The following is an 18,127-nucleotide window of genomic DNA, read 5'->3' on the forward strand; positions in this document are numbered from 1 at the left end:
GGCGCTGCCCGCCTGCAGATGGCTGGGGGTCAGGCCGGGGGCTCACCTCGTTCGTCCGTGGCGCAAGATGGCACTGCGCTTTGCACATTCCTTGCGCTGGTGCCGCTGGGGAGTCAAACGATTGGGGGGTGTTGCTGCGGAAGCCCGGAGAGGTAGGGTTGTCAACTTTTATTCTTTTACCTCCGAAATGGCTCTCTGTCACTCCGGGAGCACGCTCCAAGAAACAGCCCGAACCCCGGGTCAATTCCCCTCTCCCGGTTGTGTTAGTCTCGAGGTTCCAAACTGGGGCTGCCATCTGTTTTCTTTAGACCCCGAGAATTACCCAGTTCGAGTCTTTTGGCTCCTGGGGCCGCCCATGCTAAAAGCAACCTCCTCTGCTGCCAGTTTGGCGTCCCGATTCTTCTCGGCTTGCTAGTGATCGCCTGCCTGCCTGCCTGCTTCACGTGGGAATTTATCACCAGCCCTAAGGGTCTAGTCCGTGTCGTTATCCAGTCTTTTTGCTCTACCCGCAGGCGTCAGTTTCAAACTGGAAGAAAAAACTGCCCACAGCAGCCTGGCGCTCTTCAAAGGTGACACAGGTGTCAAGTATGGCTTGGTGGGATTGGAACCCAGCAAGGTGGCCCTGAATACGGAGCGCTTCCGGGAGTGGGCAGTGGTGCTGGCAGACACAGCGGTCACCAGCGGGAGACACTACTGGGAGGTGACGGTGAAGCGCTCCCAGCAGTTCCGGATAGGAGTGGCCGATGTGGACATGTCCCGGGATAGCTGCATTGGTGCTGATGATCGATCCTGGGTGTTCTCCTATGCCCAGCGCAAGTGGCATACGATGCTAGCCAATGAGAAAGCTCCGATTGAGGGTATCGGGCAGCCAGAGAAAGTGGGGCTGCTGCTGGAGTATGAGGCGCAGAAGCTGAGCCTGGTAGATGTGAACCAGGTCTCTGTGATCTACACGCTGCAGACAGACTTCCGGGGTCCAGTGGTGCCTGCCTTTGCTCTTTGGGATGGAGAGCTGCTGACTCACTCAGGGCTTGAGGTGCCCAAAGGCCTCTAGAATGTTCCTCACTGGAGTCGCTAATCATGGTCTTGGCCAGTGTTCTATTAAGTGTCTGAAGGCTTTTTACTCTGCCCCAAGCAATCTCTGATTCCCACACCCCTGCGTGGAGTCCCCTGTGCAGTTTCACTCATCCTTCTCCCTCCCCTGCCCTGTGAAAGCTAGGCATACCACCAGCACCCCCCCTTCCCCCCCACCAACAGCTGCCAATTTCCTAGACCGCCTTGAGTGTGTTTCCCTTTCTTTCTTCAGTCTCTCCACATCACCTGTGCCCAGGCCATTCTCAAACTGTATTCTGTCCTGAGTCTGATCTTTGAGCTTTGTTTGGATTTGTTAATCATGGGGATACCTCTCCTTCCCTTTGCTCTCATGTGGCTTGTTTGTTCTTGGGGCTCTACCAAATCTCTACCTCTGGCTGGAGGAGGTGCGTTCAATGAGTTGCCCCTCTCTCTACAGCGCACAGAGTGCTCTGGCTCCCTTGGTAAGTGCTTTATTGATTTAGTGTGTCAGGGTGGGAACAGAGCCTTCCTTCCCCAGCACCTCAGCACCACAGACCCTCAGTCCCACACAGTACAGCTGTCCTCACCTGGAGGTCATCTTCACCTACACCTCTGACCACCAGCCAGTCCGTCATAATCAATATGACCAAAGGGGATATCTAGGGTTAGTGTTAGAAACTTTCTTGAGAAGTTCTGTATTCATTGCTGCCCTACTTGGAACCTCTAGAGGAAGGAGAGCAAGCTAACCCAAAGCAGTGTCTGGGGTTCTGAGAAACCTGGTGGGGTAGGCAAATATGTCTATGAAATATGCATTGTTTGGGCTCAGTCTGACCCTGTGATTCTTTCTCATTCTACTTTCTATGATGGTGATGAAACTGGATACCCACTGGGGAGAAACAGAAAACTGGGATTAGCAAAAATTATAGTTTGTGTAATTAAACTTTATTTGAGCACAAAATACGTTCTCTGTCTATAAAATTGCTGTTAACAGTAGCAGCAGCAAGTCCTGCCTAAGGGGGCCACATCTGTCCAGACTCCTAAGGCCAGGTGCTCAGGCTCTCCTTTTGTCTTACTCTGTTCACTCACACATGTGCTTGATAGCTGGAGCCCCTCCACCGTGTCTCTTTCTCACGTGATAGTTGCTTCAGGGAGAGGAGGAGGGAGCCCAGGTGAAGGCCTGGGGTGGCTGTCACTGGGCCAAGCCATCAGGCTGTGCCTTAAAGAAGCCCACAGTCTCTATGGATGGCTCTACTGCAGGTGTCCACGGAGGCCCTCTTCTGTCCTCGAGGTCTGCAAAGGGGCTGGGTATAGTGACTCACAGAAAGCACTGGGCTGTGTCACCAAATGAATTTCTTGGTGCTCACTGAAGCACTGTAGCTCCATAGCGTTTTTGGTGGTTATAGGTTAAGTGTGTGGCCAGCTCATGCTTAAGCAGGGACTGTCCATGACCCGGGATCACACCATGCTCTCTAAATTTTCTTTGGATAGGGCCTCAGCTTCGGCCTCAGCCTGGGTCTCAGAGAGTACGTAGGAGTCCTGGTAATCTTGGAGCAGTTTGACCACCTCCAGGTGGTTGAACTGCACAGCATCGTCCAGAGGAATGTTGCCCCACCTGGGAGGAAAAGTGATTATGATCAGGTCAAGACACAGACCATGGCTGTTCCCATGAGCCTGGTGGCTTTGAGGCAATGGTGGAGCCATGCCCCCCCTCTCCTCTCCCTCTCAGCCTCATCCTACACACCTGTCCTTGACAAAAGGATTCACTTTGCAAGCCTCAATCAGGAATTTAACAACTTCAGTGTGTCCTAGGAATACAAGCAGAAGAAAAATGAGAGGGTACAGTTGCTGAACCCTTTGAGGCAGACCCTTGGCTGCTGGAGTCTGTACCAAGACGGGAGGGGAAAAGGCATCTGGACAAAAACAGTTGCTGCCCCAACTAGTCGAGGACACACTCACACACACACAGTGGGGGTACCCTTGGTGGGAAAGGGTTTAGAATGTTTCCCCTTTAGCCCTTCACATACCTTCAGCTGCAGCAACATGCAGAGCTGTGCGGGAGTCGTAGTCTTTCTGTTCCATATTCATGGCTGACAAGGCAAACCTGAAGGGAGTGGAAAGTGGCTCAAGTTACCTGGCTCAGTCTGGAATCATTAGTGTCCTTTCTGGAGTGGGGTCAGATGGATATGTTCCAGAAAAAGTTAAACAGTTCATGGCAAGGTCTGTGGGCTCTGTATAACCTGTGTTTTATACCCAGAAGAGATTTGCTCCCATCACAGAGAGATGAGTACTCATTTGTTATCGGCCATTTCAGGCAGGGTCCCTACCTCCCCTCATTCTGCTCCTGACACCCAAGTTAATAACAGCGGCTGTCATGAATCAAATTCTTACCATATGGCAAGCAAGCACTTTAAAAAAAAAATACATCATTCAGATGCCACCTGTGTCCATTCTGTCTCCTAAGAGCTGTGCCTCAGAATTACCTTCGCAGAGCTGAGACATCTCCACTATAGGCAGCAAATAACAGGTTCACCACCGTCTTGTTCTGGAACACAAATCACACCCACTTGAGACTGACTGTGGCTTCCCTGTGACCCTCCCCTTGGAGGCCTGGCCAAAGGCATTGCTGGAATGTGGTGGGATGTTCTCTTCTGAAATACATAACAGCCAATTGGGGTTTTCCTTACCCGGACTTCTCCCCCTTCACGCCGTGGGTCTAACTTCCGTGCGCAGTGCCGCAGGTTGTCATAGTTGTGGAAGTTGAAAAGAGACACCAACCTCTAGAATTGTAGGCCACGGATATTGTATACTCAGACCTTGTACTTAGAAGGAACTCAAAACTGCTTTACTTCAATAGCTACCATTTAAATTTACTGCTCAATTTATTAAGTCCTGTGTGCAAAGCAGCTTACCTGGCAGAAGTTGATGCCCCTGTGGCTGTTCCCGAGCTTATCCAAGGGAGGTGACAGACACATCATTCCCATGACATTGGGTACCACCAGGAGAATGGCCCCTGACACGGCTGACTTGGCTGGCAGGCCCACCTGGCAAAGAGAGTTGGAGCTGAGGATGAGTTGGGGATGTCCCACATCTGGGAAAATAAACCAGTCAGCTATCCCATGTGGCTGCATAGGTGAGGCACACCCTACCTCAATCTTCGGCTTGTTAATTAGTTCCTTTCTTACTCCTGCCCTTTACTTCCTCAATTCATCTTTTCAGTTAGGAACTACTTATGAATAATAACAGCATGCTGGTTGATGTGCTAAAATTGTCATTTAACTTACATTCTGGTGGTAGGAGACAGGCAACACACAGGTTAACAGACAGGTTAACAGACAAAAATAATTTTGACAAACTGGGAAGAAAAATGGTAGGCACCATGAGCAGTGGCCGGGCAGGGCCCACTTGAGAGGGCAGTTAGAAAAGCCACTTGTAGGACCAGCGTTGTGGCACAATGGATTAAGCCACCACCTGCATTACCAGCTGGTTCAAGTCCCGACTGCTCAACTTCCAATCCAACTCCCCAAGTCTTTGGGCCCTTGCACCCACATGGGAAACCCAGATGGAGTTCAGGCTCCTAGCTTTGGCCTGGCCCAGCCCCAGCCATTGTGCCCATGTGGGGAGTGAAGCAGAAGTTGAAAAGTTCTCTCCCTAACTCTCTCTAACTGTGCCTTTCAAAAAAAAAAAAAAAAAAAGCCACTCTTTAGAAGTGACACCTAAGCCGAGACACTGGAGGGAAGAGCGGGTAAGAGGCCTGACATCACAGGTTTACGTGTGTGAGGAATGTGGTGTGGTTGATAAACTCCCCTGAGAGCCTCAGCCTAACTGCCTGGAATTAGGAGTTCTCCAGCCTGGAAGCTGGGAGAGTGATAGGCAGGACCAAGCATTCTTCCACTTCTCCTAACTTCAGAGAGCCAGTATCCTCTCTTCTTGGCACTGGGCTCTTGGCAGGTGAGTGGAAGGGCCAGAGACACTCACGTGGAAGGCAAACTGGCCAGAGAAGTCATACATGCCGCAGGAATGCATGAGGCTGAGGGTGTTGCGCACTGCTTCAGCGCTCAGCACGCTCTCGCCGGTGATGGGGCAGATCCCGCCATTGGCAAGGGTGGCTGCCATAACGCTGCCCGATTCACAGGTGACCTCCACGGAGCACAGCTGTGAAGAGAAGGGAGAGGCCAGGGTGTGGTGTGGACTTGAACACACTGCTCTTGGCATCTAGATCTCTGGACAAGTTCCCCAGCTGTGTCTGACGGCTGCCAGAACCACTTGGAAGGAGACTCCCTCCCGCAGGCCGGAGTAAGGAGGGCAGTGTGTCCTGCTTCCTTGGCCCTGGGCACTGTTTGCTTACCTGGAAGTAGAGATCAAGGGCGGCCATCATGTCTACCCCATTAGGAAAGCACTGCAAGGAGAAGGAGGGGAGCCTTTCTCTGAGCCCTTCACACTGCCAGGGCTCAGCCCCGGTCCCCGTCCCGAACACCCTCCACCAGCAGCAGGAGTCCCAGGGACTCTTCCACCCAGCCTGTCTCAGTTACCTTCTTTTCCTTGAGATAATAGCCGATGGCATAATTCCGATCCCCAGTCTCCTTCTCTGACTGAAATCTGAGGCAAATACCCAATTTAGTGCTTGGAGTTTGCGGGGTGGGTTTGGGGAGTCAGACGTCCATCACAGATATAAGTAAACTAAGCCCCTAATACCTTCTGCCAGCAATAGCAGCAATAGAGGAAACATTTGACCCTGAGCCAACTCTCAGCAGAGCTTTCTTGTAAAATGGCAAAAACACAAAACCAGCCCAGACTGCCTAGATGTCTAGGAGAGCTGGTGTTTAGCTTGTGGAAAATCTTGGCGAGAAAGGGCTTAGGCACGGGGCATCACACGGCCTCACTCATTACCCACGAATTGGGAAAGGAACAGGTTATTTCACATAGCAAACAAGTGTCAGCAAAGGGGCTCACAGGAAGGTGGGAGGCCAGGGCTCCCCTGAGGCTTCTTCCTCCCACGATCCTCTCACCCCACAGCCCCCCCTGATCCTCTCTCCCGCCCCACAGTCCCCCTCAGCCTGCTCAGACCATCTGAACAGGGCCCTCCTTACGTGGCATTGCTGAACCCCATGTATTCATTCCCAGCCATTTTGTTCAGATACTGCAACACCTGAAGAGAAGAGAAGAAGGGGCATGGGAGGCATTACTTGCCCACAGACCCCTATTAAACACATCCCAGGCTGACCAGGCCCTTGGAACTACTCTGTCTTCCTCCCAGCTTTACCCAGCCGGGCAGGGGATTCAAGGGGCTCTGCTCCCCAAGGCCAGCTGATTCCCACACATCCTGAGATAAGGTTTCTAAGTATGGGCTGGTGCACCTGATAGTGGGATTAGTCAACCACAGAGGCAGCCGGAGGGGGCAGCATGCCAGGAGAAAAGCAGCCAGGGGCTGAGTAGCAAGGGAACTTACAAAGTCAAACTTTTCCGCTTTGTTACAGTCCATCTGCAGAGAGAGCGAGACAGAGAGCTGTCAGTATTCAAACCTAGGAGGATGACAGAGGCAAGGTGAGGAGGACCTGGGGTTAAAATGTTAGACTGGTCTTGCTACTTGGAATATGTTGCATTTTACAGTCTTCTGAAAAATATAATGGGGACCTTTTTGTATCCACACATTATCTGGTGATCTTAGAAACCAAACCAGGGCAAGCATTGGTGCAACAGCTATGACGCCAGGTGGGATGCCCACATGTCATATCAGAGTGCCTGATTCTGATTCCAGCTTCTGCGCCTGACCCCAGCTTGCTATAGCACACAGCCTGGGAGACAGCAGGGATGGCTCAAGTAGTTGGGTCCTTGCCACCCACGTGAGAGTCCTTGATTCAGCCTGGCCTCGGCCTGGCTATTGTGGGCATTTGGGATAGTGAACCAGAGGATGAGAAATCTTTGTCTCTCTGCCTTTCAAATAAGTCATATTATTTTTCTAACTCCAGTCCTGTCCCCAACCCCTACGCCTGATCTCTGTCCCCACTCCTTACACCCCCTGTTACAGCCTTACTCCGTCCCTCTCCCAACTCCAGTACCATCTCCAAGACTGGATGGTGTGGCAGGAATGGGATGAGGATGTCTGTCGTGTATTATTTTACCTATAACTGAAATAAAGCTGATGATTTTAGCTGAGAGTCGAGTCTGATAGGGCCTGTGTAGGTGGGAATGTGATGAGGCAGGTCCCCAGACACAGGGCTGCAGATGGCGTCATCACAGAATGAGGTGACAGGCGGCCTGGTCTCTCTCCCAGACACGTTGCTCCATGTATGTGTCAACTACAGTGTCAACACCACAGGGACTCTGACACCTGCTTCCCCAGGGGAGGGATCCTAACACCACCTTCCCCAGGAGGGGCTGTGATTGGCTCCAGAGTGTCGCGGCCTACACTGCCCCTGGGTTCTTGCTCAAGCCCTGGGAGGCCTACAGCTGATGAGCCAGCCTGACAGCCTTGCTCAAGGCCAACTCACAGTTCCAGGTGACGTGAATAACTGCCCTGGCCTGGCCGTTCACCCTTTCCTCCATGTGTTCCTCACCCACAAGTGGCCAATCAGTGCTGAACAGTGTTGTCCTCCCCCTGTCTCTGGCATTTGGTCCTTGGTCCCAGGCAGAGGTCAGGACCTGCTCACTTTCCTAATGGCCAGCAAGGTCTGGGCTCTAGACTCATGCGTGGGGGCAGGCGTTGTACAAGGTAGCAGTGGGGGAGGTGGTGCAGTCCCTTTTACTAACACCCTCAGTGTAGCCCGTGGGGCCCTGCTGTGCTTCCCTGTGTCTGCTGGGGACCCTCAAAGGAATTAGGGTCCCACCAGTGCTGAACAGATTATGAGGGATATAGGATCAAGGGGGCTTAGGGAAGAGAACCGTTCAGGAGGGTAGGGTGGCACTGACCTTGATCAGGGAGCTGACAACGATGGCACCAGCGTTGACCATAGGGTTATGGGGGATTCCTGGGGAAACAGAAACCACCCAGAGCCTGTCAGCCCTGAACAAAGCCTGCTTTACAGCCCACCCACCCTGAAGGTTAGACTAGAAAGATTAATGTGCCGAGGAGGAAGGCCTGGCCTGGCTAATCGGGAAGGGTGGAGACACAGAACAATCCGGGCTGGGGGCAGGTGGTGAGAGGAGAAGGGGTAGACACGAGTTTGGTCGGAGCCCTCAGCAGTGCTCACCTTCCTCATTGAGGGAGAGCGTGTTGTAGCGCAGGCCACTGGGCTCCTTGCCCACAAATCTGTGCACGTAGTCAGTGCCCAGGGTGCTGATGGCAATGGCATAGGTTAGGGGCTTCACACAGGACTGCAGGCAGAAGGGGATCTTTGTGTGGCCCACGGAGTGCCTGGGGGCAGACAAGTACCATGAAAGGGCCGGCCCTTGGTCATCACCTGTGCCCAGCCTCCCCTCCCTCTCACCCAGCATCTCACCGCTGACCATCCACAGTACACAGGGAGACGCCCCACAGGTCTGGGTTTGACTTGGCCAGCTGAGGGATGTAGGCTGCCACCTGGGCATGAGTGGGTGGAGAGAAGAAAGACACGTGGCTGTGCAGAAGAGGCACGAAGCTGAGCTTCTTGGTCAGGAGAGTCGTCTAGATAAAAGGTCAGATTCTGTCTCCTGCAGGGCAAAGGGGTCCCTCCTGCCTAGTGCTCCCAGAAACACCCAAGCCTTAAGTCTTAGAGGGCCCTATCTTTCTTCCACTCCAATCCTGTAAAGCTCATGGAAAGTAAAATAAATTTTTGGGCTCAACTTTGCTTTTTGGTTTTTATGCTCAGTTACCCTATAAGTCTCTCTGAAAGCTCTGCTGACTACGGTAATTGTCTCCATAAGGACCTAGGGCTCCCCAACCTGCTCTAGGAAGCACCTGTATAGGAACAGGTTTTACTTATTATCTCTCATCTGCTGGATTCTCAGCCCCAGAAAATCTCTAAGAAAGGGGTGTCTGGCCCAGAGCCCTTGCCCTTCCCTTGGTCCCCTGGTCCTCACTTTGCCTCCAGTGAGCTCTTTGGCATCCTCAAAGATGCGATCCACGTGGCCCGTGAACTCCTCAAAATCAGGAATGACAAACTTCTTCCGGAAAGCCTGGGTCAGGAGCACAATGTTGCTGCTCACACACCTGGATCCCAGACACGACTGGATTAGGGGACTGGAGACAGATGCAGCTGGGACTCACGCTGGAGCCGTGGAAGTTGGGAACAAAGAGGTTGTGAGCAGCCATCGGGTTTGGGACCATCGGCTGTGTGACCTCTGACATGTCAGCTTGTCTTTCTAGCTCTTAGTTTCCTCGCCTCTGAAATGAGCTTGTAATTACATGGGAAGATGTCCCACCACATAATGTCTTGGGATCAGAAAAACCAGCACAATACATACAGTCTTTCATGTTCATGTTAAAAATCCTAAGTCATAAATTACATATATTCACATAAGTATGTAAATACATAGTGTACTATCAAGAAGTCACCCCACTAATCTTAACAGTGTTTACTTTGGGGAAAGGGCCCAGGGATTGGGAAGACAGGGAAAGGGGACTGTTTATTTCTATATTTTTGAACTTTTATAAAGAGTATCCACGTATTGTGTAATAAATAATAAAGTGAGGGCTTGAAGTACATGACCCCGAAGAGCCTTTCCTGCTTGGAAAATCTGCGTCCACAGAGTAGTTTTGCAAGTAGTGCTCCTGTTTCTGGGGCCCTCACTTTTGGAAGAGATCTCGATCCAAGAGGCCACCGCTGCTGGACTCTCGAACCGTGCGGCGCATCTGGTTCATGCAGTCCCGGAGCCGGGGGTCTGAGGTCTGCAGCCCAGTGGCCTTCAGTGCCTTTAGGAGAAAGAAGGGGCCTGGTAAAGTCAAGCTCCAACAATGCTCCTTTCACCTACTAATTAGCTCAACCCCAATGACTACAATAGGTGGAACAAATGGAGGCTTAGAAAGGAAGGGAGGTAGCAGCTTTGAAGTGGTTTCCTGTCACTCTCACCAGCCGCTGGGTTTTTAAATCTTGGGGGGAGGGTGCCCCAAATTTTTATATCTTGCAGCCCTAGGGCAGAGATGGGATCCACTTGTCTACCTAGGCATCTGTCATCACCCATCTGTTGTCTCCGTCCTCATAGAGCAACCCGTTAGCTGCCCTGGACTTGTCCAGTCTTCCTTTTTCCCACTTCCCAGAGACTGTATGGAATGCGGGGTCTGAACAAGTAGAGGTCAACTTACGGTGGTGAACTTGTGGATCGGAATGCGTTCCTGTCCCTCGGCAATAGTGTAGAAGAGCAGGTCCCCCAGGCGGGACAGCATGCCACTCTGTGATGCATCCCTGTTTGGGGCAGAGATGGGGGAGGAGGGCAGGAGCCTGAGGACCACTTCCTGCTGCTCCTCCTTGTGCGTGAGCTTGGCTGTCCTCAGGCTGTGCCTCCTCCCTGGACTCTCTGAGCTCTCCCCAGAATTCCAACTTTCACATCTGTCCTAAGAAGTTGTAAACCTTGCTCTCCAGCTTTCCTTCACTCCTAACCTTCAGCCTTGTAAACATCGCCAAGGCTAGATTTCCCACAGGCACTAAAAACACATCCAGATCCGACTTATCTCACCTGCCTAGGGTAATAATAGCATTAACACCTACCCGGTGCCACGCTGGAAACACAGAATCATTTTGATAGTCCCACACCTTAGGTCCACGTTCAGTTGGTTAACAACATGGAATGCATATACCACCATAATGTCTCTCAAGTCCACCATCTATTCTCCTTTCCCCTGTGCCAGCTGGGTGCAGTAGAAAGAACCAAAGTTTATTGTTGATTGCATATGGCCTTGGGTAGGTCACTCAAGCTAGCTCAACCTGCTTTCTCATCTGTAAAGTAAGGGTGGGGGGCATGACTGCATCACAACGGCGATGTGAGGCTTAACTAAGATAATTCTGTGGAAAACTGACAAAGTACATGCTCGGTATATCATGCTTCTTTATCATCAGCTCATTTGTTTTTTTTTTTTTTTTTTTTTTTAGAAAGTAAAGCTCAGAGTGGTAGAATCATTTGTTCAGTTATTAGCTGGTTAATGCAGTGATTAGAGTACAAGTGCTCAAAATCCAGGTCTCTTCTTTTTTTAAAAAAATATTTATTTATTTGAAAGAGAAAGAGAAAGAGAGAGAGAGAGAGAGAGAGAGAGAGAGAGAGAGAGAAAGAGACAGGTCTTCCATCCACTGGTTCACTCCTCAAATGGCTGCAATGGCCAGAGCTGGGCCGATCGCAAGCCAGGAGATTCTTCCAGGTCTTCCATGCAGGTGCAGGGGCCCAAGCACTTGGGCCATCTTCCACTGCTTTCCCAGGCCACAGCAGAGAGCTGGATCAGAAGTGGAGCAGCAAAGGACTCAAATGGGCACCTATATGGGATGCCAGCACTTCAGGCAGCGGCTTTACCCACTACGCCACAGCGCCGGCCCCTCATCAGCTCTTTATTGTCTGTTACCAAATCGCTTGACTTCCAATCCATCATCCACCAACATGCCAATTACCTTTCTAAAATTCAAATGTAATTTCTGTGCTTAAAAACTATTGGTATGGCCGGCGCTGCGGCTCACTTGGCAAATCCTCCACCTGCGGCGCCGGCACACCGGGTTCTAGTCCCGGTCGGGGCGCCGGATTCTGTCCCGGTTGCCCCTCCTCCAGGCCAGCTCTCTGCTGTGGCCCGGGAGTGCAGTGGAGGATGGCCCAAGTACTTGGACCCTGCACCCCATGGGAGACCAGGAGAAGCACCTGGCTCCTGACTTCAGATCAGCGCGGTGCGCTGGATGCAGCGGCCACTTGGGGGGTGAACCAACAGCAAAAGGAAGACCTTTCTCTCTGTCTCTGTCTCACTGTCCACTCTGCCTGTAAAACAAACAAACAAACAAACAACTATTGGTATGCCGGCGCCGTGGCTCACTAGGCTAATCCTCCACCTGCGGTGCCGGCACCCTGGGTTCTAGTCCTGGTTGTGGCGTTGATTCTGTCCCAGTTGCTCCTCTTCCAGTCCAGTCTCTGCTGTGGCCCAGGAGTTCAGTGGAGGATGGCCCAAGTGCTTGGGCCCTGCACCTGCATGGGAGACCAGAAGCACCTGGCTCCTGGCTTTGGATCGGCACAGCGCGCCGGCTGCAACACACCTGCTGTAGTGGCCACTTGGGGGGTGAACCAACAAAAAAAGGAAGACTTTCTCTCTGTCTCTCTCTCTCTCAGTGTCTAACTCTGCCTGCCAAAAAATAAAATTTAAAAAAATTAAAAAAAAAAAACTATTGGTAGGGGCTGATGGTGTGGCGCAGTGGGTTAAGCTGATGCCTGCAACATTGGTATCAGTTGCAGTTCACAGGTGCCAGTTTAGAGTCCTGATTGCTCCACCTCTGATCCAGCTCTCTGCTAATGTGCTTGGGAAAGCAGCAGAAAATGACGTAAATACTCAGGTCCCTGTACCCACATGGGAGACTTGGTAGGAGCTCCTGGCTCCTGTCTTCAGATTGGCCCAGCTCCAGCTGTTGTTGCCATTTGGGGAGGGAACCAGCTGATGGAAGATCGATCTCTCTCTCTCTCTGTTTCAAATAAATGAAAGAAAAAGAAGAGAGAAAAAGAAAGAAAAGAAAAGGAAAAGGAAGGAAGAAACTAATTAGGATGCCAGTATCCCTTATCAGGGTGCCTGGGTTCAAGTCCCATTTCTGACTCCTTATTCTACCTCCCTACTAACACAGAGGACAACAGTAATGGCTCAAGTAATTGTGTTGCTGACACCCACTTGGGAGAACTGCATTGAGCTTCCCTGCTCTTGGCCTCAGCCCTGCAGAGTTCTGGCCATTGCGGACACTTAAGGAGTAAACCAGTAAAAGGGATTGCTCACTCTATCTCTGCATCTCAAGCAAATAAATAAAATTAAAAAGAAGAAACACAAAAAACGTTGGTTACCTCTATACTGCCTACACAACTAAGTTCTAAGTTCTTCTTTCTTGGTATGGGCATTTATTTATTTTTAATTTCCATCTCTGAATTTTCCTTTTTTTTTTTTTTTTAAAAAAGAATTATTTATTTGAAATGCAGGCAGTCAGAGAGGGAGAAACTGAAAGAGATCTTCCATCTGTTGGTTTACTCCCCAAATGGCTGCAACAGCCAGGGCTGGGCCAGGTCACAACCAGGAGCCTGGAACTCCATCTGGGTCTCCCATGTAAGTGGCAGGGACCCAACTATTTGGGCCATCATCTGCTGCCTTCCCAGGCACATTATCAGGAAGCTGGGTTGGAAGCAGAGTAGCTGGGACTTGAATGGACACTTGACATGGGAACTGGCACTCTGATAATGGGGCGCTGGCACAAGTGGCAGCTTAACCCACTGTGCCACAACATCGGCCCATTAAGGCTCTTTAAAATCTGCCAACCTTCCTTTCCTATTCCCCATGGTGCCCCCCACCAGTAATGACAGACTGCAGATGGCGCCCCAAAAGGCTTCCTGGCCTTTGCTTACGTGGTAATGCTGCATGGAATCACCTTCACCCAGCACGATCCTGCTTGTCCTTCAAGGTCCCTTTCAAATGTCACCTACTCCATAAAGGCTTCCTCAGACCTCCAGATTTTGCTTCTGCTACTGTGCGACCATTGTAGTGTCAGGGCAATCTCCCTTGCTCCACTGTTAGGTCTTTGTCTCCCTAGCACTGAGCAAAGTCCCTAGCACACAGTGGGTCTTCAGTAAGAATTACCAAGTAGCATGGCTAGGAAGGCCCTACTGGCTTATAACACCTAAAATTCTAGGTACTGAAGACTTCTTGGTCTTCAAGAGTTATCCTATTAATATAACCAATTTAGAGGAATTATTTTATCAGTTCATTTCCAAATATGATAGCTAATTAAGACCCATAAAAATCCTTTGAATCAATGATTTGACTTCCAGTAATTTATCCTGCAGGTATACTCACATACTTGCAAAGTAACATATTCACAATTACTCACTGCATTGTTATTAAGATTGGAAACTGTGCATCAGTAGAGAATTGGTTAGGTAAATTATGGTATATTCATATAACAGATATCATTCAGTATAAAATAAGAAACTAGGTAGTGCTATATTGATATGTAATTATCTCTAAGATGTAACATTAACCAAAAGAAGAACATTGTAAAACAGTGTACATAGTATGATACTACTTATCTTTAAGATGGAAAAATACACTTGCTTATTCAGGCACAAGGTATTTCGGAAGGATGGACATACAGAAAACGGGTAAGAATGACTCATCTTCCTTAAGGAAGATTGGTTTAAATAAGTTGTGATACCTCAACATTTTTTGGCAGCTATTAAAAATGCCAAGTGACACACACATAAATTCAATGACAGTAAAAGCTGTTGAGAAATAGAAAAGATAGGCTACCAAAGAACATGAATATTAGGATGCCATTTTTGTTAAATTACATGCATACACGTACATGTATAGGCTATATATGGGTATATCATTATTAATTGATTATCGGTAACACTGAGATCTTTATTTTTTCCTTGACACTCTGTATTTATCTTGGTTTTCTCTTAAAATTAGAAACACAATAAAGCTAAATATTTAAAAACAAAACAAACCCAAACAAAACAGTGAACCAAATCGCAGCATCTCCATTTTGCTGCCCTCCTTTGCTGTCGGAGCCCACCACCCTGGTGTTCTCACCCGCTTCTGCCCAGCGGGCACCAGTCCCAGGCCGTGAGAGGTTCCCTGGGGAAACGGGCAGCCACAGAAAGTAGAAACAAGTCCCCTACAGACATCCAGCGCTGGATTCCCCTGGACAAGGAGATGGGGAGGGAGGCAAAACTAGGGGTACCTCTAGCTCCCCCACAGAAGGTTTGGAGAGGGAGGAAGGTGAAGTCTTAGCTGTATCCCAAAATTACTTCTCCCCTGGTGATTGCTAGGGCGGACGCTGGAACAGGAGGGAGAGGGCTTACCCTTTTAATGTTCTATATCTCTGAGAAGAGGCTAATGGCAAAACTGTGGCATAATAACGATTATTAGTAATAAATATCTGTTGGTCTGTTACGGTGGAGGACAGGGACTTCACTGATGGTGAGGCAGTGTGCTGTGTCAGCCTGCCGACTTTGATTACGGTGTGCCTATGTTTCCCAGCGTCATTAGGTAAACGGCATTGACAGGGGAGATGGCCGGTTCCTGTTCCTGTATCACAGATGGGGGGCCACTTGGACAGTGTCTAGCTGGCCCTCTGGGAGGACTGGATTTCAAGCTCAGGGGAAAAAAGAAAAGGCTCCATCACCCAGAGTTCCTGGGTGATGAAGGAGAGGGAGGATCAGCCTCACGGAGGAAGAAGCGCCCACGGAAAGAGAACCCTTTAAATCAGGGAGCCCGAGCAGTAGGAACAACCGCACTGACCCGCCCTAGCCAGGGAAACCTGCGTCTCAACGATTTTCCTCATTAGAACTGGTCTCATCATCATCGACAACCGATTTGTAAAGCCGCCCTTATTCTATATATTAGGGGGCCCTGTTACGCATCCATCGGACACACATGCATGTACCATAATACCCACGCATCACCCATTACCTGCCGAGGACACACAGCCCCAAGTACGCCTGCACCCGAAGCAGGAGGCTATTCCAGACTCACGCATCCCCCCAAAACACACACGCGGCGCGGGTAGGTGAGGGAGGGTACGGGTGGGCGCGCGCGCGCACGCGGCCCTGCACTCAGACACGTGCACCACGCCAACACTCCAAACCCACTGCGCCCCTAGCTGAATACGCACCTTGGACAGGCATCATCCCGAGGACCGACCTGCCCAAACGCCCTCCCGGGCGCACGGCAGTTAACCGCCCGAGCGCGGCGGACCCAGAGCCCCAAATCTAAAGGGAAAGGCATCGCAGGCTACTGAGCGAGGAAAGGGGGAGAAGAGATGCGCTCCCTGGGGAAGGGGACGGTGGGAGTGGGAGCGAGCCTGTCCCCGGCCCCTGTCCCGCGAGCCTTACTCATCCTGGCGCTGCGGCTGGTGGATGTGCGGCGGCTCTCTGCCCTGCGCCGCGGCCTCACTGAAGTGGTGCCGGACGCCCCCGCCAAGGAGAGGGCTCCGACTCGGGTGACCCCAGCCTCCCCGCCGGCAGCGGCTGCCGGCCCTGCTCAGCGCGTTCTGCAGAGCCCTCATGGAGCGCATGCCCCTCGCGCGCCGCGGGCTCTGCCGAGCGCCCCGGCTGTGTCTGAGCTGCGGGCGAGAGCGACGGGCGGAGGTGGCGCGGGCGCTCTGGGATGGAGCGCGAGGCTCGGGAGATGGGGGAGAAGGGCCCGGTGGGTGGGGTTGGAGCAGGAGGAGGGGCCAGTCCCTTTCAGGCTCGGGCCGTGGCCAGGTGCGCCAGTTCCACCCAGACGAGGAATGGTTGGGGAGTGCAAGGGATAAGGGAGGGTTGCGGCCTGGGGGTCTAGTGGGCAAAAGGCGGCGGACGGTGCCGGGGAATGGGGGAGGGGGGAAGCTGTCGGGATGGACGACGCCCAGGCCCAATCCTTAACGAAGTCAAAATCTTTGGGGCGGGGAAAAGGTGAGGCTACCCAATAAGAACAAGGAGGCGAGAAGGGAGCAAAGCCCCGTGGATTCGTCCGTGCACGGGCCTTTAAGGTCGGCGGTGCGTGCAGGCGCTCAGGGCGGGAAAGGCGAGGCTGAGGGCTGGCGAGGCCCTGGGGTGTCACAGGGGCCCAACCCGGGAAGGATGATGGAACTCTCGGGTAGAGAAGCGGGCGCTGCCTCGAGAGAGAAGGCTAGGAGTGGGCCCTGTTCAGAAGTCACTTAACGGCCTTCGACATTTCGAAGGCCAGAACCGGCCTTCAGTTGCCCGCCCGTCGCTGGGCGCGGCCTGGAGGCCGAGCGCAGGCTGGTCACCGACGCACGGGGTGGTGCGTGCAGAGGCGGATGCCCGCCGCGGAGCCGCGCAGCGACAGCTGAGAACGCCCTAGTGAGCCGCGGGCCGGCGAGGTGGTGGTGGCGGTGAGGACGCCCGTGTTCCGGATCCGCCTTTCCAGAATTTACTTGGTGGCTGTGTAGGGTTCGTTTTCTTATTTGTAGAGTTAGGACATGAACAACCTGGCAGCGGACACAAACATTTTATAAGCCCAAGTTTCGGTCGCTTGCCCTCGTCTTCGTCGAGAGCCGATAGGGGGCGGTGCACAAAAGCTGTGGAAGCCACGCACGTGCGAGGGTTTTGTCTTCTGCCACTGGGAGAACTTTCACCTTGCGACTGCCTCTGTTTAGTAAGAACTCATTCTGTAAATACTAGCCGTTACTGAGTGCGTGCCAGCCGCCAAGATGGCTTCTCTCACGCCACAGACCCACCTACTAAGCAGTTGTTACTAGCGACGGTTTGAAGGTAAGGAAGCCGAGACTCAGAAATTAGGACTTCTTGGAGGAGAGAACTCGGGCTCGTAAGGACAGAGCCAGAAATTAGACCCAAGTCTCCCTGACTGCAAGACGGCTCTCTCCACCCCAGAAATTAACGATCGAGTGGAATTACCCTGCGAGTAATGAGGCCTCCCCTGAAATATTTTACTTAGGGGCATTATGGTAGGCAAACTGCCTTTTGAGGCAGCTCTGGCTGTATCACAAAGTTTTCTTGTCACTTTTGGATTACAATAAACCACAGGGGTAACCGTGGGAAAATGAAGTGTCAAAACCAGACTCCACTGTGTTCTGTGGCCAGGCGGCTCTCCTTTGCATTGGTTAGGGTTGGAGGGTTTATTTGGTTTGAAATCAGTTGGAGTGACCTTTCTCTTCTGTTTGTTTTTCCCTTCTGTAGGCATTCTCTGTTCTGTCTGTGGGACTGCCTTTAATTTCGGGGACTCCAGCTTGCTGTCTCGCGGGTGGCTTTGCCACAGAGGCAAAATTCGAGTCTTAGTACTCAATCCAGTACTGGTTTCTCCATATGTAACAAGCTCTTTTTATCCTTGTTCGTTAGGAGTATTACTATTTCTATGAAGCACTTTGAATCCGTTCAAGAGGAAAAAGACCATATGTTAAGGAATTTTTAAGTGTTGCTCAGAAGTTATTTTCTTTTACTTCCTATCCCTGCTGCATTGGATCAGCTTTAGTTATAATCA

At 51.4% G+C, this 18,127-nt stretch overlaps 3 protein-coding genes across 12 annotated transcripts in view; 2 read left to right on the forward strand and 1 right to left on the reverse strand.

Annotated features, from left to right (window-relative positions):
* The first annotated feature begins 16 nt into the window (after window positions 1–16).
* SPRYD4 (SPRY domain containing 4) lies at window positions 17–2,008 on the forward strand. The gene is made up of 2 exons (XM_051832836.3): window positions 17–152; window positions 513–2,008. Exons 1-2 carry the CDS (start codon window positions 68–70, stop codon window positions 1,049–1,051), a joined length of 624 nt encoding a protein of 207 aa, XP_051688796.1. The 5' UTR covers window positions 17–67; the 3' UTR covers window positions 1,052–2,008.
* On the reverse strand, window positions 1,971–16,293 carry GLS2 (glutaminase 2). 10 transcript variants are annotated; one of them, XM_089308551.1, is made up of 19 exons: window positions 16,018–16,293; window positions 14,714–14,824; window positions 10,268–10,367; window positions 9,756–9,877; window positions 9,046–9,175; window positions 8,487–8,566; window positions 8,238–8,401; window positions 7,957–8,015; window positions 6,497–6,529; window positions 6,138–6,196; window positions 5,580–5,646; window positions 5,396–5,446; window positions 5,026–5,202; window positions 3,960–4,091; window positions 3,735–3,827; window positions 3,531–3,592; window positions 3,075–3,151; window positions 2,792–2,855; window positions 1,971–2,662 (listed from the first exon to the last, which is right to left on the reverse strand). In XM_089308551.1, the coding sequence occupies exons 1-19, from the start codon at window positions 16,197–16,199 to the stop codon at window positions 2,506–2,508; spliced, it is 1,920 nt and encodes a 639-aa protein (XP_089164677.1). In that variant the 5' UTR covers window positions 16,200–16,293; the 3' UTR covers window positions 1,971–2,505. The 10 variants fall into 10 exon arrangements, with proteins under 10 accessions (XP_089164677.1, XP_089164676.1, XP_051702340.1 ...); XM_089308550.1 differs by having other exon boundaries at window positions 8,487–8,650; XM_051846380.3 differs by lacking the exon at window positions 14,714–14,824 and adding an exon at window positions 15,798–15,894 and having other exon boundaries at window positions 8,487–8,650; window positions 16,018–16,151.
* Window positions 16,294–17,260: 967 nt separating this feature from the next.
* The window catches only part of RBMS2 (RNA binding motif single stranded interacting protein 2), an 80,391-nt gene continuing 79,524 nt past the window's right edge, over window positions 17,261–18,127 (forward strand). Inside the window, exon 1 of the mRNA XM_008256679.4 lies at window positions 17,261–17,400. The gene's annotated coding sequence lies outside the window, so the exon portion shown is untranslated. The remainder of the gene's footprint in view (window positions 17,401–18,127) is intronic.

The sequence above is a fragment of the Oryctolagus cuniculus genome, chromosome 11 (assembly GCF_051225735.1).
Source record: "Oryctolagus cuniculus isolate XC-2025 breed Fujian yellow rabbit chromosome 11, ASM5122573v1, whole genome shotgun sequence".
Lineage (NCBI taxonomy): Eukaryota > Metazoa > Chordata > Mammalia > Lagomorpha > Leporidae > Oryctolagus > Oryctolagus cuniculus.

Bases quoted from the DNA above. Each gene is read 5' to 3' on its own strand.
- SPRYD4 (XM_051832836.3), top strand. From the start codon at position 68: ATGGCACTGCGCTTTGCACATTCCTTGCGCTGGTGCCGCTGGGGAGTC. The intron at 153-512 runs GTAGGGTTGTCA...CTCTACCCGCAG, and splicing joins TGCTGCGGAAGCCCGGAGAG to GCGTCAGTTTCAAACTGGAA.
- GLS2 (XM_089308550.1), bottom strand. From the start codon at position 16,199: ATGCGCTCCATGAGGGCTCTGCAGAACGCGCTGAGCAGGGCCGGCAGC. The intron at 9,878-10,267 runs GTAAGTTGACCT...TTTCTCCTAAAG, and splicing joins CGATCCACAAGTTCACCACC to GCACTGAAGGCCACTGGGCT. The intron at 8,016-8,237 runs GTGAGCACTGCT...CTGTTTCCCCAG, and splicing joins GCTCTCCCTCAATGAGGAAG to GAATCCCCCATAACCCTATG.